General features: G+C 32.9%; 1 protein-coding gene across 2 annotated transcripts in view; it reads left to right on the top strand.

The window, feature by feature from the left end:
- EIF4E (eukaryotic translation initiation factor 4E) overlaps positions 1-19,195 on the top strand; it is a 45,539-nt gene that overhangs the window by 5,218 nt on the left and 21,126 nt on the right. Inside the window, exon 1 of one of the 2 annotated variants that reach the window (XM_051966488.1) lies at positions 545-655. The exons of the other annotated variant lie outside the window; for it this stretch is intronic. Within the exon in view, the coding sequence (XP_051822448.1) occupies positions 560-655 (96 nt within the window). The 5' untranslated portion in view covers positions 545-559. Of the gene's footprint in view, positions 1-544; positions 656-19,195 lie in introns of those variants that run through there. 2 annotated transcript variants of the gene reach the window in all.

Here is a 19,195-nt window from a genome sequence, read left to right as displayed (position 1 = left end):
TTCAGGCATTAAAACATATGTAACCTTTTGGTTTAGAGTTTACAGAATATCAGTGTGTTTGATAATATCTTCAACTTTGAAACAGATGTATTAATATATTACTGACTGTTGGAAAATAATTTTAAAGTTTATTTAATAACCCAACAAAGTGTCGTTAAAATAGAAGTTGCTTTATTCTGATTCATATGCTTTAAACTTAAATTCAAACCATAAAGTCTTTTCCACAAACTGCCAGGTAATAATTTTAAAAAAGATTTACAAATAAATATGTTCACTTCTGCTTTCAATTTATTTTGATTTAGTTTAGTGACAATGCTCCCTAAGCCATAACCTCTGTTCCTTATCTCTGTATACAAAATTGTAATTTGAAAACTTTAGCATTAGTTAGAGGTTATCAAAACTTTGTTATAATGTTTTAAGTGGAAACAACTTTTATATAGAAATCTTCGAGACATTCATCATAATTAAGTCTTAAGCTAGGAGTTTATGCATATGTAAAATGTATTCTTCATGATTTAGCTTCTCCTGAGGCAAAGAACATCTACCCTATGAACACAGAATGTGCGATACTTTTATTTTTCAGTTTTCCTTTGGGGAAAGAGAACACTTAATTTTCTCACTTCTTGAGAATTTTCTGTCGAATGAATTATTTGAGGTAAAAACATTAACTTAATCTTTTATCCTTTTACTTACCTCTTAGCCTACACCACAACCAAATGTTACTGGTACAGCTTATAAATTTATTTGAATTTAATATTTCTTATGAGATTTTTTCTTATTACTGTATTATATAATACAGTACATATACATGAGTATATATAGTATAACATGTATAATAGTATATATTGATATGTAATAATTTATATAACAATATTTAATATTAGCCATTGAATGTATTTTTTATTGTTCTTTTTGATTGAAATGCTAAGTGCCTAACAAGGTATAATACATTGTAGGTGCTTAATAAATGATTGGTAAATAGAACTTTGGACTTCTCAGATGGGATTTGTACAGTTAAGGAACTTAAAAATGGTATGTGTTATTTTTAAATTGATTTTGAGTTGAATTGGCTATTATTTTCTTCCTTTAGGTGGTTTTCAGCCCTAACTATGTTAGTATCCTGTGAACCTGTTATTTACAGAAGCTTTTCTTTGATCTCTTCATTTTGGGGGGTAATATTTAGAAAAGTCTCTTTAGAATTTCTACAGGTTTATTTACTAGGGGATATATGCATAGTTTAATTCTAACTATGGGTGGATGTTGGTTGATTGTCATACTTTTATGCAAGTTTTTTAACAGGCATTCTTATTTTAAAGAAAACAGCATATGGAAATTCAGATTTTTTAATCATAAAATTATTAAAGGGAATACCTGTTGAATAAAGAGAAATCATATCTTTAAAGTGTTGGATTTGTGCAAAATAGAAAATTTTAGCCAACTACCCAGTCTGTTAAATTTATATGAAAATAGGTGACTTTGAATTAGGTATAATCCATTTTATAATAGACTTGCTATCATGGGATAATAAATTAAAAATGGAAGGTCCTCAGAGTCCTTCCAGTTTTACTCTTATATCTGTTTTATTAATGAAACTATTGAAGCCTATCAAGTTTAAGTGACTTGCAGTAGGTCACTTAAATAGAGAAGGGATTTGAATCCAAGTCTTCTAATCCCCTTCCCCCCTCAAATCTTGTCGTGTTACCTTCTTTCTTGCTTGCTGTTTCTGGGACTTCAAAATACTTACTTGAAAGAATGGTAATATTCTATTAAATAATAACACCATTTATCTAGTACTTTAATGTTTGTGAATTGCTTTACAAATATTTTTTTCATTTGATCCTTACAATTAGGTACTATAATTATGATTATTTGGGCTTACAGATAACTGAGGCACTTAATTTAAGAGGTTAAGTGATTTGCTAAGTGTTTGTACATATAAATGCCTGAGACAGAATTTGAACTTAGGTCTTCTGATTCCTTGTCCATTGCTCTTTATACTGTGCCACCTAGCTGCCTTCAAATGCACAGTTTAACAATTCCCCAGTTCATGGATTCTTCTTTTGTTTCCATTTCTTTGCTACTAAGTAAAACTGCTGTTTTTACATACATACTCTGTATATGGTACTTTTCCTTCTGTCTTTGATCTGCAGTGGGATAAATCTTGAATAGTGTGATGTTCTTCCGGTTTAGTAAATTTTCTATTATGCTTTCCTATTGACTTCCAGAACATTTGGACCAGTTCACAGGGGCAACTAAATGGTGAAGTAGAGAGCTGGGCCAATAGTCAGGAAAACTCAGCTTTGGAAATTCATATCTCATGTACTTTCTAGCTGTGTGACCTTAAGCAAGTCACTTAACCTTGTTTGCCTTTGTTCCTCATCTGTCAAATGAGCTAGAGAAGGAAATGGTACCACCAAAAAAAAAAAAAATTTGCTTGAATCATTTAATAGCTTGAACAATGTTACTTTAGGACATGTCTCCTATCTCCTCCCTCTCCTCCTTCCCAAGCAGTTGGGGTTAAGTGACTTGCCCAGGGTCACACAGCTAGAAAGTGTTGAGTGTCTGAAGCCAGATTGAACTCGGGTCCTCCAGACTTCAGGAATGGTGCTATTGCCACCTAGCTGCCCCAAGACATGTCTTTCTAATCATCCCTTCAATATCACTTTTATTTGTATAAGTGATAAAACTCCCAAACCTTTATTTAGTTAGTTAGTTCTTTATTTTTGATAGTGTATATAGACCTGGTCTCCCAAATCAGGAAGATCTGGATTCAAGTCCTAACATTATTATAATATAGTAACTGTGACCATGGTCAGGAACCAGGTTTGTCTCTGTGTGTGTGTTGTAAGCAGTTCTTTAAGATTCTTTAGTTGCAAGAAAGGTGTTAATTGCACAAATTGAGCTAATTTGCTCATCTGATCCAATTCAAGTCTGTTAGTGATTTGCGTCATTTATATGATTATTGATAATTTGCTGCCTTGTTTTGTATCAGCTCTATAAATTGGTGATGCTTGGATTCTGTTTAGTATCACATGTCACACATCTAGCTCTCATCACTCTCCTGAGCATCATTCTCCTGTCATAAACCTTCTGTTGAACATGTCTTAGATGCCCCCATAGGCTTCAATAATACAAAATTTAATTTATCCCCTCACACACTATTAATCTCTCCATTCTCAACATCTCTTTCCCTTTGTCATGTCAAGAGTTCTTCCAGATACCTTGGCTTAAAACCATAGTCATTCTCTGCTCTTCACTCTTTCTCATTCTGAATGTCCAACTTTTTTTTTCTTGTCATTTTTCCACAAACATCGCTTATATTACTCTCCCCTTTAGTTACTAAGTTATCACTTCTTGGCTTTTCTGCTGCAGAAATCATTAATCTCTACACAACTGCTTCATTGATTTTCTTTTTTTTTCTTTTTCTTTTTTTTGCTGAGGCAATTGGGGTTGTGTGACTTGCCCAGAGTCACACAGCTAGAAAGTATTAAGTGTCTGAGGCCAGATTTGAACTCAGATCCTCTTGACTTCAGGGCTGGTGCTCTTGATTGCCTTTTCTTAAAGGACAGGTCTGACTAAATTTACTTATGATCAAAACGTTTCAGTGCCTCTCGGATTGTATCTAGGATAAAATACAAATCCTTATCTCTGTGGCATTTCCAAGTCTTTCACAATCTGGCTCCAAGCTATCTTTTTATACTGATTTTACATTGCTCTTGCCATGTACTCTTATTTGCCAGCCAGCTGATCACCTATTTTCTATCCATAGTCCATCATATCTCTTCCTCTATCCCTTGTATAGGCTGCTTCTGATTTCCCCGGTTGCTAATGGATGCCTCCACACACAGTCCCCTTTCCTGGTTTAATTTTTGTAGGTATTTATATCGACTTTACTATTCCTTATATACATCATCTCATCTCCCATTTCTAATCCTTTGCATTATTTTTGGAAATCATTCCTTTTCTTTGGTTACTGCTCAAGATGCAGCCTTTCCTGATTACCTAGTTGTTAGCTCCTGGTATTTCCCTCTATTTTTTCTTGTACATGACATCATACATGTACTGTGTAGATTCATGAAGGCAGAAATTGCACATTTGTTTATGTCACAGCACCTAGTATAGCACCTGGCACATAAGTACTTGTTCAAATGTTTGGCTTATGTTTTTTGTATTTACTTATTAATATTTATGTTGTGTCTTCCCTTGTTCTTTCCTTCTCTTCCTTCATCTAATAGAATGTAGGCCCATTAAGAGTAGGATCTCTTCATGTTTTGAAGTATTTTTATCTTCAAACATTATTTAATCAATTCCTTTTGAATTGATTTGAATGTTTGCTGTAATTTTCTCAATCAGCAACTTCATTTATTCTAGCTGCATTGATTTTTTTTTTTGAAAAAATACATTTTATATCTATTAAAATCATGTAGCTTTTCTGATCACTTAGACACTTCATTTTTTTTTATTTTGTCCTGTAAAGTATTCCTTTAATTATTTGATAGCATATTAACTTTTATTTATTTATTTTTTTTTAGCATATTAACTCTTAAAGTTAGTAATTTAAAAATAATATATTGGCAAAATAAGCCATTGAATTTTTCTTGATTATTATAAACAGTTTTGTAGTCAATAAGTTTTTGTGCCTATACTTTCTTTATTCCTCCTTTATATTATCTAATATTATATGAAATAATATAATAGTAATAGATATCTTTGCTTTATCTCTGATGTTCTTGGAAAATCTTCTAGTGTTTCTCCTTTAAATGGTAGTTTAGGGGGTTGGGTTAGACAGTCTTCAAAATTCTACTGAGGATAGTGAATAGAATAGATCTGGAATAAGGAAGAGACCTGTATTCAAATTAGACATATTGGTTTTGTGATCCTGGGCCAGTCACTTAATCTCTCTGCCCTAATCAATTTCAAATTAAGGAACCTTGAAGGGCTAATCTGTATTAGCTGTGGGAGTTCTTTATTTGGAGTACCTAATACTAAAGAAATCACTTGAATACAGTCTAACAAAACACTCACATCTTATTAACATTCATTTTATATAACCCTACTTAAAAAAAAAAAAATGTTAGTAGCCTAAGGAGTGCTATCTTCTGACAAGGGCTTTTTCTGCATTTGTTGGTATTCTACAAATGAACTATTGGAATGATAAACTGTTTATAATTCATGTATTTCTCTGCTCCCAACATGTAATTCCTTCATATTTCTTAATTTGAGTGAATGTGTATTGGGTGGTACTTTTTACAAGTTCTGATTAAGTTGGTATTTGATATTAACATTTGGGATATTTAAATCCAGTTATTTGTATTTCTAAAGTTACTCTACTGGCTTATATATAAATGATTTTAAATAATAAAGAAAAAACCCAAGAAATAACACTGAATTTGGGGACCAAATAAACCTAAGAAAGCACGCATTAATAATTGGTCAAAATTTTTGTGTCTTAAAATAAATTTTTAGTTCCTTCCCCATTCTATTTGATGTGACTAGAATTGATATTTATTGGTGAAAATGATACTTTGCCAGTGAAGGGGTAGTACAAGCAGAAAGAAATTATTTGTAAGTAAAGAATAATTTCATGTGCCCATATTAACTACAAAAGACTTATAAAATCTGGATGCTATCTGCATCCAGAGAAAGAACTGATAAATAGAAATGTATCTAGCATGGACACAAGCATGAGCATGCACACAATGTATATAATTGTACCCAGGGGAGGAAAGAAGGAAAAAAAGCTACATGTTTAAAAGGAAAAGCCGAGTTGCACATAATAGATTTGCAGTTTCATGTGAAAAAATAAAAAAAATTCCCCAGTTATGCTAGCCTATTAAATTTTAATAAGATTACAGTGTTTTGTAAATAAATAGTAATTGGCATAATTTCCTACTGTTTAGAGAACTTGTAAAAAAAATCATAAAAATTGTTACAAGTGAATAGGAAATCTTTAAAACCAAAATTAGCTGTGTATATTTAAATTCAATACTTGACTATTATAGTGGCAATTAACCAGGTAATTATATTTGAAAGAAAGGTTAAAAAAAAAAAAAACTTAAGGTGGAATATGGAACAAATTCTATACCTTTCATTGTTAATTTACTGGTTTCATAAGCAATAATAGGGAAATATGGTTTATCAGCTTTTAGTTACATATGGTTTTTTTGTCAATGCTAAAGCATCAAGTAGGTAGTAGATGGGAAAGGATATGTGCATAAAATGATACTCCAATTTTAGGAGTAAAGTTGATATTGCTCAAAAGGATCTATTTAAAGACATTAGGAAATTTCTATGGACTTGAATTAGAACTGAGATGTAGTTTTAATAATGTATTTAGATAATTTGTGTGTTGCTAAATAATTTTTAAGTTTAATGGTATATCCCAGATTTTACAAGAACAATATTTATTGATAATTTGATTTGTATTTTTATTTGCAAAATTTGTGTTGAATTTTTTGCCAACTGTACTATTCAGTTTTTGAAGTTTGAACTCTTAAATCCTACATATACCATAGTTTTTTAATTTATTAACAATTTAGACAAGAAAAGTAAAACTGGTACTGTATTATAAATCAATGCATTTCTTAATATTCCTCCTTCAGCCTTAATTTTTAAGTTACTGCAGAGCTTCCCCAATATTTCTGTTCTCCCCAGGCAGTAAATATTGTGATATTTTGATTAGGTCATTGTTAGCTGGAGCAAAAACTGCCTTTTCCCTCTTTTACATACCCATTTGTTTTAAATTTTATTTTTTGCTGTGTGCCATTACTTGGTATTGAATAAACTCATCTAAAATTTTTATTATTTGTAAGGCTAAATTTTTATGAGGCAAGATAGAAGTTTAGATCAAATAAGATTTGTGATAGGTGAAAGCAAATAAAAAAGTATAAAGTTATCCACATGGAAAGATTTATGTTATCAGAAGAGTGTTGATTAGAGATTTTTGATTTCCTGGAGGAAGAAGATTTGGGTTCCTGGACACAAATGTATTTGGACCTCATCTTGAGAGGGTAATTGGAAAAATCATCATTTTGATGATTGAACATTCTGTACGTCTTTGGGAAAAATTATAAGTTTTTCATTGGATTTTTAATTCAAATGGATTTAATTTAATTCAAAAGAAAGCAATTCAGGGAAAAATATAAACACAGTTTTCAAATGAATATAAAGCAATTCTTTATTTTTACTTTGGAGTTCTTCAGTGCTTATGTATTGCAGGCTATTTTTGCCCATTATATTTCCATTGATTTTTTTTTTTAATTAAAAATTTTTCCACTTAAGGCATTTCTATCCACACTGAAGAAAAAAGAATTCTATACGAAACTTAAATCTATTTCATACTGCCCCATGTTCATTTCAAAACTTTTTCTCCCTTGAACTACTTCCTTTTGGCTTTTGTTCAATTAAAATTGGTAGTGGCCTTTCTTTTTATATATCTCTCTATAACCTCTCAGAAATTCAAGTAGAAATTGAGAGAAAAAAAGTTAAAAACAAAACAAAACAAAACAACTCTTTTGTAACAAGTAAAACTGACCAAAACCTACATGGTGGCCTTCTCTTTTCCTTATGTCAGACAGTGAGGTAATAGGCTTCTTCAGAGTTTCTCTGGAAGATTTATTTGGGCTGGTGGCTTAGGAGAACCATCTTATGTGTTAATTAATTATGTCTTAATATATGGCCTAATACTTAATATGTATTAAATACACAAAAAGGGAAAGGCTGGATTCCTGTCTTCCAGGAGTACACATTCATTCTAATGGAAATGACCATGAGAACACAAGATGTATAGTTAAAATTATGTAGAGTAAATGCAAAGTAATCTTAGGTTATCAATGGAGCCATGCAGGAGCAGGAACCAGGAAATCAGGAAAAAGGCCATTTGATGAAGGTAGGAATTGAGCTGAGTCTTAAAGAAGATAGGAGGGAGAATATTTTTTGTCTTGGGATGGTTACCCCATGAAGAGGAGCTTGGGAGAATGGAGAATTTGAGGAATGGCATGGAGGATATTCTATTTTTTTCGGAGTAAGTGGAAGGGATGGTTGTAAAGAATAAGAACTCTCTGAAAGGAATGAAGGATCTTGTTTGAGTATCTTTGTTGGTGGGAAAGGCCAGGGTTTTTGAATTGCAGGGTATTGTTTGAGGGTGGGTGGAATAAGGGGGGGGGTGTGTCACATTATGAAAGAATTTAAAGGCCAAACAGGTTTTATTATATTCGATCCTGTGGAATAATAGGGAATTAGTGGAGTTTATTGAGTAGAAGGGTGACATGGTCAGACCTGTGCTTTTTAAGATCACTCTGGCAGTTGAGTAGAAGATGGACTGAAGTGGGAAAAACCAGTGAAGTGATGATTATTTTGCTACATCAGGTGAACAGGTGAATGGGTGAATAATACGCAAGGAACATACACAGGATCTTCTTTCTTTCAAAATTGTTTTTCTTTGCAATGTTGTTGTCTTTAAAGAGTATTCTATTTCTGCTTCATTGTATCCAGGATCTCCTAAAATCATCTCTGACATTTCTTAAGGCACCATAATGCTGCATTACATTCATATACCACTACCACTATTTGTACATTATTCATTTGTTGGAAGAGACAGCTTGAGAGTCACCCTTGAGTTTGTAATTCCTTGTTTTTCCTTTTCCCCCTCCTTGTCCCTCTCTTTTCCTTTTCCCCTTCAAGTTTCTTTTGCTCTTTGTTTTGACTATACCTTTCTTAGTATTTTCTCTCATGATAGTCACTTTCCCTTATCCCGCTTTTTTTCCTCTATAGAGTTTAATGTATTTCTACATCAAACTGTGTATTTGATCCTCTTTGTCCGTTTCCCATAAAAATGTTCAGTTGAAGTCAAATTTCCCTTCCTTTCCCCACTATGTTTGTATAATTTTCTCATGTTACCTATTTAGAGAAATAGCAAGTCCCATCGCCTCCTTTTCTATACTAGTATATCCCTTTTACCTTTTATTTCCTGTCCCTCTTCAAACCCATAGATTAGAACCAATCAACCAATAGAATCTGTTTTTGTTATTTAATTCCCTGTAATTCTCTGAAGGTTTTGGTGGTATATTTATTTTGTTTCCTCCATTAAAATGTTAGCACCTTGTGGAATACACCATCATTATAATTGCTCAAATAAATTTACTTCTAGATTCCCACTTGGCTCTAGACTTTTCTTGAAAAGTTTTAGAAAGTGACTAATCTTGCTAATGGTTCAATGACCCATCTTTGCAGGGCTGTAACTTTTTTTTTTTGAGATAATTGTATTTTTAAGTAGTAGTTATTAGGTCTTACAATCCTGATTAGTTCTTGATGTTGGAACCACTGCTTTCTAGATGCTTTTAAAGTATTTTTATTTGACATGGGAACTCCAGATGTTAATGAAATTGAATTTGTTCTAATTATTAAAGTTTCATGAATTTGTTTTCTATTTTGTTCTAGTTTTCAGGATTTAGCTGGATTAGTTTTCCTTTTCTGCTTCTAAATCTTTGAGAGTTTTTAGTTTAGATTTAATCTCTTGCTTAATTTCTTTTAGAGATTTATATACCCCTTGTGGAAAATCCATTTTTCCTTCTTGATTCTTTGATTGCAGTTTTTATAGATTTAAATCTTTTTGAGGCCTTAATGATTTGTACTAATTATTGATACTTAAAACCTTTCTGGCTTTATTTAGTTCCTAAGGATTTAGAGCTCTTAACCTGGGCCAAGTTTAACTCCTTAAAGGAACTTTAGTAGTATAGATTGATTGGCCTTTTGTTCTTTTTTAAATCTCTATTATCATCTTTAAGGTTTATAGTACTATATTTTCAGGGACCTCTTTGCCTTCTCTGAAACTCCTTCATCTGAGGCTGTTACCTCTGTGGCTAGAGTTTCATAAAGATTTTACTTAAAGTTCCCATTCTTGATTTCTTTGGGAATTCTTTATTATTGCCTCAAGCCACTGAACCTTGAGAGGCTGTAAGTATCAAGTTTGTGGTCTGCATGACTACCCAGGACTAGCTTTGGCTTTGCTGGAGAGCCTGGCTGATTTTTTTTTTTTTAATAGTTTGTGGTTGGAGAAATCACTTAATATAATTTCTCATTGGATAGATTTGTTGACCATTATTCAATCTATTGTGAAGTGCATTTCAGAGTTTTGCTTCATTGGGTAAGTATATGTGAGCTGAATAGGTTTGCTTCCCATTTCAGCATTCATCTAGGCAAGAAGTTCTTAGATTCTTTCACTTGCATGATATTCATATTTAATTTTTTAGAGAGATTCTGTATCTTTCATATAGCAAAGCCAACAGAATGGTAGCATTAAAAAGATAGGCCTCAAAAAAAAAAAGATAGAACTCTATGAGACTCTTGAATTAGTAAGAGACTTTTATAATTTCTGAAAATCCAGTCTGCAGTCTTCCGCCTGTCCAGAGAATAGCTGTGCTACCAAGAACCAACAATTATGCTACACCAGACTGGTCAGTTAAGTCATGATTGAGTGAAGCAATCTTTGAAGAAAGGTTCCTCCATCTTGACCACTACATCCAAAATTGCTTATCAGCTGCTACTCGTGGTAAACCTGAGAACCCTAGGAGTATCAACTTCTATCTCCCTCCTCTCCCAGTTCATTGATTATGCCCTCCCTCCCTTCAACTATTGTATAAGCACGATGCATTTCTCAGTGCAAAACTACCCCCTCATCTCTTCAGCAAAAATAGCAACTGAAGAGCTGGGGGAATTTTAGAGATCCTTGATGCTAGACCAGCAAAAGAAACCAATTTGGTTTTATTAGTAGAAACGATTAGACAAATTAGAAAATATTATCTCATACCTAGCCACTAACTATACTTAAGGACCTGGACCTTTAAGGTTGTTTTGAAGTTTATTTGAAACTTAATGTGTATTGGCTCCCCCTTATTAGATAGAATAGAAGCAATTTTCCATTTGTATCTCCAGACTCGTTTGTTTTGCATAGTAAATATAATTCTTGAGTTATTTGTCCAGTTGCTTATTATAAATCTAGATGATAGATTTTCTATATCCATTTGATTTTTCTGATGTAAATAACTTAAGCCAAACTTTTGAGTGATTATGAATCTTATTTTGGGAGGCTTTTAAAATTCTAAAGCTGGATGCAGCTAGCACAATGTCATTAAAGTGGGAGCATCTGGAAGACTATAGGGAATTCTTTGATTTGGTTTATATATTGGACATTGGTCTCCATAATGACAAATTCTTTTAGTGAATGCACATTATTTTTAACTATGATTGATATTATGATAAAATTGTTTTCCATTGTCTTTTAAGGAATTTTATATGGAGTTTTTGAACAAGTGCTTAGGAAAACACTTAATGGGACAGAGATTTTTACATGTTGGGGTTCTTAGAATAGATTTTAAACAAATGAGTACGGTGAGATTTTTGTATTTGCACTTTTTAGCTTTATGACTGCAGAAAATTGGTCTTGCAAAATTTTGCAATACTATTTTGCAATTCCTATCAATTCAAAGAAATCTTCCCATATTTCTCTGAACCTACTTCTATGATCATTTCTTATAAGCATAATAATACTATTACATTGCATTCATATACTATAATTCATTCAGCCATTCTCTGATTGATAGGCACCCCTTTAGGAGTATTTATATTTTGCAAAGATTCTTAAATATTGATTGGAAGTTAACTTGCTCTTAAAGCTTGTTAGATGTTGTTTATTGTTTGTATTGGGAGTTTGATGGAGAAAGGGATACCTAGGAAATAAGACCAACTAAAACTGATAATTTTAGAACAAGAAAAGGTATCTTAATGAATTCTAGTTAAAACTACATTTTACAAATGGGGAAACTGAGGCTTGGATAGACTTTGCTAAGATTACATGGCTAGTTAGTGGCAGAATGGGAATAATGCTGATGTTCTTTATTTTCCAGAAGGCCAAATTCTGAATTGTAGGTGCTTTCCAAAGTATGGTTTTTATTGGTCTTTTCCAGTGGACAGTGACAGGTTCTGTGAGACATTTACCACTATATTGAGATTAATTTAGATTAAAATTTTCCCTTCTAATAAGGCACTTTCTCCCCCCTAATATCTTAAATAAGTTTTTATTTATTTAGGAGATAATTTATTCTTGGTCTTTCCATTGGAGAAGTGATATGCAAATATGTGTTGATTCCTCCCACATTAATGACATGTAACTTTGGATAAGTCAATTTATGTGAATCTCTTATTTTCTCATATGTTAAAAAAATGGAGATAATCAGTCTAGCTTGTTACAGAGATGTAGTAAAGATAAGAGTGAACTTTTTCTATATAGTTAAAACTATATGTTTATGAGAATGAAGGAGAGAATTGAAGTTCTGCCACGTTCTTAATGATATATATACAAGTATGCTGCAAATGAAACTACTGAAATAATAATGTCACTTTACTTTAAAGAATTTTAGATTGTGTTTAATTATGTTTGGACTTTTTGCACTTAATGAAAAATTACTAGACTATTTTGTGAAATTTATTTGCTGTTATTAAACTTGCTGTTAAAGCATGTTTAATTTTAGCCACATCTGTGATACTTAGTTGTCCCAGCCATTGGTTTTAATTATTTCATGCTTCAAAATTTAATTTGAAAGGAAGCCACAAAAATAAATAACATTTAGAATTTCTTTTAAAATATTCTTATATTCAAATCTCTTAATTCACATATTATTCCTTCAAAATTTTTAGGACTCATTGCAGTGGAAGCATTGATATTAGTCATAGCTCTTGATAATTTCTTATTTACTACTTCCTTAATGTTAATTCTGGTTTGCCTTTTGATCCTTCAGCTCTGATAGATAGCTGTTTCTGTCTCTTTTGTTACTTGGAAGCTTCCAAGTTTTAAAAAAAAAATGTTTTCTCATTTTTAAAAATAGCATTAGTGATAATTGCCCAAGAGTGTATTATTTTCCTGTGTGTCTTTAATTCTTTGTCTTTAGTACAGATCTTCAGTTTCATGTGGTACTTAGGATAATGACATAAAAGTTAATTCTTGCTCAGTTTAGTGAACATTTACCAAGTATACACAGTGGAGATTAAGGTTTTGGCTAACAAACCAAAACAGGAATTGTCCAGAAGCAGAAAGAGCATGTTTCTTCTAACTAGAAGTCTTCAAGTACAGACTAGATGAGAATTGTCAGGGATGATATAAGGACATTTTTATTAAGATACTAGCCAGACAAGGCTAGTATCCTTCTAAGTTCCTTTCCATCTCTGAGATTGTGTATTATTGTTTGCCAGGCAATGTGCCTGCTCCAGGGGTAATATAATAAGCTTTTACACTTTGAGAAAGATTCAAGTAATAGCAATATAAGGTATAAGATTTGAACCTCTGGTTTTTATTGATACAAGGAACTCTTCCTTGATGAGGAAACTATATCAGTGGTTTTTTTTTTTTTTTCTTCCTTGCAATTTCTAGTCTTAGAGTGCGTCTAGACTAGAGCTTGAGAGCTTGAGACTTGCCTCTGAATCATAAAAAAACTAATGTCAAAGACAAAGCTTGAAATGTCAAGTCCCTTTCAATTCATTCCATTTCAATGGTTATTTCCCCTAGCAATATGGAAATTCTTCTTTTTAGTTTTTAAAGCCCTTCTGGAACTGTCAAAAGCCTTCTTTTGCCTCAGTCTATCCAAATTGGCCTTCCTTCTCTTCCTCAAACATACACCATTACATCTAGGTTTTAATGACTAAAGGCGCAGTATATCATGATCAGTACTTTACTGACTCTCATGCTTGCTCTCATACTTGCTCTCATACTGTTATAGGCATTAATACATTTGCTAAATTGACCTGAACTCCAGCTTTACATTGCATAAACCTCATATGGGGTAGTATGGATTGGTGAGTAGCAAATAAATCTTGTAGGCAGGAATCAATTAACAAGCACTTATAAAGTGCTTACTATGTGTCCGGGCCCTTGGGCACACAACACAAAAAATGAAGTTACAATCTAAGGAAAGAGATAAATGCCTTCCATAATATAGATAAACAATAAGAGTCAGTATAGCCTGATATGACCATGGTATACTGGTTTTAGAGTCATTAAAACCTGAATTTAATTTAACATATTGGGTACAAATCCTCTAAATTCCCATTTTTGCCAGATAGTTACATGAGAATTAATTTTATTTTTAAATGGTATCTCTGCAGTAGCTGCCTATTGAAATGTGCCCCTGTCCAACTCTTAGTGACTTTTTGAAGGCTAGGTTAAGATTTTACCAGCAACTTAAAAAGTACTCTTTCTTTGGTGAAATGCTTATTAATTATAAGTTTTCTTGAGGTTTTCTTAGCAGAGACAAAGAAATTTGTCATTTCCTTCTTCATTTGACTGATGAGGAAACTGAGACAAACAGGGTTAGATGACTTGCCCATGGTCGTACAACTAATGTCTGAGGCCAGATGTGATCTCAGGAAGAGAAATCTTTCCTGATTTCTCTTATGTTCTGTCTGCTACATTACTTAGCTATCCTGTGGTATAAAATACTCCCCCAGAAATTGGAGGAATTGTGATTAGGGTTGTATACACATGCATGCACATACATACACATGTATTTTTATTTTTTTATTTTTGAACTGGATCCAGGGATTTCATTTACAAAAAGAATCCTTTTGGCATAAGCTCTCTTTATAGATTTTTATCAGCCACTTTTCTAAAATATGTGATCTTAGTTATATGTCACATAGTGTGTGTCAGAGTTAGAAATACCTAAGTTCAAATCCTGACTCTGGGGATATTGAGAAAGAAGGGGCTTTTTTCACAGTTCGTTATTGTTTTCAGAAAGAATAGATTAGATTTATATTCACCTAGTTGTATTAGATAAACCATACAAGTTTGTATTATATTATTTGAAAATTATATTTTACTTTTACCTCTTAAATAACCCACAGCCCTATTTTGTGCATAGTTTTGAGGTCATACATCTGAAAAGCATCAAAGTTAATATTTGAACTTGAATTCTCTTATTTTAAATTCATTATTCTTTCCATAGCATCATGATTCCCCAGAAAACAAATATTGTTATTGTATGGGGGGGGGGGAATCAACTAACCATGCTTAGTACTTTTGAAGAGGTTTTCTAAAATATAAGTTGAGCTAATGGTCTATCATGTTATTCTTCATATGAACTTATACACATCATCAGTAAGAATAATTTTTAAAGTTATAATTATGGATTTTTGTTTTTAATTGATTTGTCCCATCCAGACTTCTTTTTGTGATTTGTGATATTTGCAGGATGGTTGATTAGGGTACAGCCTGTAATAGAGAGTTATGGCAAAGTAAACTCTTGAGATGGTTTGGATTTGGCTGTTTTTGTTCATTCTATTGTCATCCAATTATGAAAGTCCACTCTGTCTATTCAGGTCCCGATTGGGCAAAAATCTTATTTCCACATAATTGTCTCAGTTTTAAATGCTCTTCTCTGTTCAACTTATTTGGGAGTTGATAATGAATTGATATGAAGTATGGAGGCAGTTCACAAGTTAAAATTTGGTGGCCTGAAATGGATGTGAGAGAGGTCATATAATCTTTTTTTTTTTAATATTTTATTTTATTTAATAATAACTTTATATTGACAGAATCCATGCCAGGGTAATTTTTTTACATTATCCCTTGCACTCGTTTCTGTTCCGATTTTTTCCCCTCCCTCCCTCCCTCCCCCCGCCCCCTCCATCCCCTCCCCAGATGGCAAGCAGTCCTATATATGTTAGATATGTTGCAGTATATCCTAGATACAATATATATTTGCAGAACCTAACAGTTCTCTTGTTGCACAGGGAGAATTGGATTCAGAAGGTAAAAATAACCCAGGAAGAAAAACAAAAATGCAAATAGTTCACATTCGTTTCCCAGTGTTCTTTCTTTGGGTGTAGCTGCTTCTGTCCATCATTTATCAATTGAAACTGAGTGAGGTCTTTTTGTCAAAGAAATCCACTTCCATCAGAATACATCCTCATACAATATTGTTGTTGAAGTGTATAATGATCTCCTGGTTCTGCTCATTTCACTTAGCATCACATCAGTTCATGTAACAGAGCATCAAGCCTCTCTGTATTCATCCTGCTGGTCATTCCTTACAGAGCAATAATATTCCATAACATTCATATACCACAATTTACCCAGCCATTCTCCAATTGATGGGTATCCATTCAATTTCCAGTTTCTAGCCACTACAAACAGGGCTGCCACAAACATTTTGACACATACAGGTCCCTTTCCCTTCTTTAGTATCTCTTTGGGGTATAAGCCCAGTAGTAGCACTGCTGGATCAAAGGGTATGCACAGTTTGATAACTTTTTGGGCATAATTCCAGATTGCTCTCCAGAATGGTTGGATTCGTTCACAACTCCACCAACAATGCATCAGTGTCCCAGTTTTCCCGCATCCCCTCCAACATTCATCATTATTTTTTCCTGTCATCTTAGCCAATCTGACAGGTGTGTAGTGGTATCTCAGAGTTGTCTTAATTTGCATTTCTCTGATCAGTAATGATTTGGAACACTCTTTCATATGAGTGGTAATAGTTTCAATTTTATCATCAGAAAATTGTCTGTTCATATCCTTTGGAGGTCATATGTTTTTACAAGTGAGGAAACAGAGGTCTTCTAGAGAAGTAAAGTAGCCCCCTTGCCTCAACCCTCCCCCGACGATATATATTTGAACCCAGTTCCTTTGATTCCATATCTTAGACTTTGTCTATTGTATTATACTGGATTTATATTTGGTATGCATTTCCCCAAAGAAAGAGTATTTTAAGTAGTTGGTAAAATCCTAACTTAGCTTTCAAAAACCTGTTTTGTATTTAATTCCTTTTGTAGCTGTATTATAGTACTAATTATGAACCTGAATTTTGGGAGCTAGTAAGGTTTTGGCTTTAAGGAAGTTTTTCTTTCTTTCTGTGGCATTATCACCATTTCTTGACACTTGAGCAGGCATATCTGTCATAATATAGTTTGTAGTAATTCATCTAAAAAATAAAGAACTTTTGTTACCATCACTTGATTTTTCCATTTTAGAGTCTTGTTCCGAAGTTTACTATGTTGTGAAGTATTTTTTATCTAATACCTTTTTTTTTTCATGGAACCAGTTAGAGATGTTAGGCAGCAAGCATATGCCAGTAATACTTGAAATGTTGTAATTAAACTTAGTTACTATGTAATGAAATATTACACACAGCATCTTTAGGGATTAGAAACTTATGAAAGTAATAGGATTACTTTTTAACATATTAATAGCTCCTTTATTGATTTGTAAAGCTCTTTATTCACAGTAGCCCTATTAGAGAGGTATAGTACAAACAATAGCTTCAAAACAGGCTAAGAGTTGGGGTGGGGTGACTTTTTCCAAGTCACACAACTAGTGTCAGCCATCAAACAAGCTAGATCTTCTGATTTCAAGTTGGATTTTCTTTTTACTATATCATGCTTTCTCATAAATACAAGTTTCTTTGAAATTTATATTCTTTTTGCAATCAAAATTTAGAGTAACCTCTTGTGGATGCCATATGATTTGGACCTGGAAAGGGAATACCTCAGTCAACCCCTGCCCAGTAAAATTGCTGAATGATACTAATAATAGTTTCTATTTCTAAATTTTGTTACACTATTTGAGTCAATTTTCCTAACAACTCTGTGAGGTAGATGCTATTACTATCCTTATTTTACAAATGAGACTCAAAGGCTATCAGCTATAAAATGGGGATAATAATAGCATCTACCTCACAGAGTTATGGGGATCGAAAGAAATATATTTGTCAAAAACTTAGGAAAGTACCTGGTTCTCTTCATTCTTCCCTCTTTGACTTTCTAGGTTAGCTTATACAGTTATAGAGTATTTGAGGTGGGTCTTGAACCTAGTTTTTTTTTTTTTTTTTTTTTTTTTATTTTTGCTGAGGCAATTGGGGTTGTGACTTAGCCAGGATCACATAGCTAGGGAGTGTCAACCAGATTTGAACTCCAGTCTTCCTGACTTCAGGGCTGATGCTCTCCACTGCGTCACCTATCTGCCCCCTTGAACTCAGTTTTTAATGACTTCAGTTCCAGAGCTTGGATCTATTCTGCCATATATCCTCTGTAGAAATTAGCAAATGTCCTGATTTTTTGGTGTCTTTTCTCACCTCCCCCTTTCATATTCATAACCTGCCCCCTTCCTACCTTAGAACTTAGAACATTCCTTAGAAAGTTTATTAATAAAGAGTTTTCAAGAGGATTGAAAACCATGCTATATAATATTTGGTTGAAGGACTGAGGAAGTTTAGCTTGGAGAGGAGAAAAATTTGTATGTTTGAGTAGATCACAGTGGCCGCCTTTGGCATTTGAAAAGCTGTATTGTACATGAAGAAAAATTATCTAATGTTATTGCTCCAGAGGACCAAATCAGGAATCAGGAACAAAGGTATGAAACTTGACAGAAAGATAATTTGAGAGGACTTGGGGTTGCTCCTTTCATAGGAAGCAGTGAAGCAGATTCCTGGATAATTATTTGTCAGGGTTATAACAAGACTGTATCTGTAGTGCTCAGAGGTTGTGATTTAAACCAGGATCAGAGAGATGACTCCTTTTTACCTTACACTTTTCTTAATTTGGGAGGAAGGTCACAAGGTTTAATTCCTTTTCATTTTCTCTCAGAGGAGGGGAGAGAGTTTTTTTGTTTTTTTAAGGGATTGTCATAAAATACTACAGAGCTAGAGTTTAGTATTGTCAGATGCTAAATATGATGGTTTAATAATTTTTTTTTTGCAATAGTATAAAATAGTAATATAATAAAATTTTTCAACATTCATTTTTGTAAAAAATTGTGTTCAATTTTTTCTCCATTCCTTATTTCTCCCCAAAAGCAAGCAATCTGATATTGATTAAATATTTGCTATACATTTAAACATATTTCTATATTTCTCATATTTGTCATTTTTTTCTAAGAGAAATCAGACCAAAAGGAAAAAAAACAAAACAAAACCACAAGAAAGAAGAAAACAAAAAAATACTATGCTGCTTTGATCCACATTCAGTCTCCATTGTTCTCCTAATGTGATTGGCATTTTCCATCCCCAAGTTTTTTTTGGAAGTTCATCCCAATTGATCATCACTTAATTATCTTGTTACCGTATACAGTGTTCTCCTGGTTCTGCTCACTTTACTCAGCATCAGTGCACATAGGTCTTTCCAGGCTTTTCTGAAATCAGCCTGCTTATCA

This window comes from Antechinus flavipes, chromosome 6 (genome assembly GCF_016432865.1).
Source record: "Antechinus flavipes isolate AdamAnt ecotype Samford, QLD, Australia chromosome 6, AdamAnt_v2, whole genome shotgun sequence".
Lineage (NCBI taxonomy): Eukaryota > Metazoa > Chordata > Mammalia > Dasyuromorphia > Dasyuridae > Antechinus > Antechinus flavipes.
The sequence above is the reverse complement of the archived record's forward strand: the minus strand, read 5'-3'. Positions and strand labels throughout refer to the sequence as shown.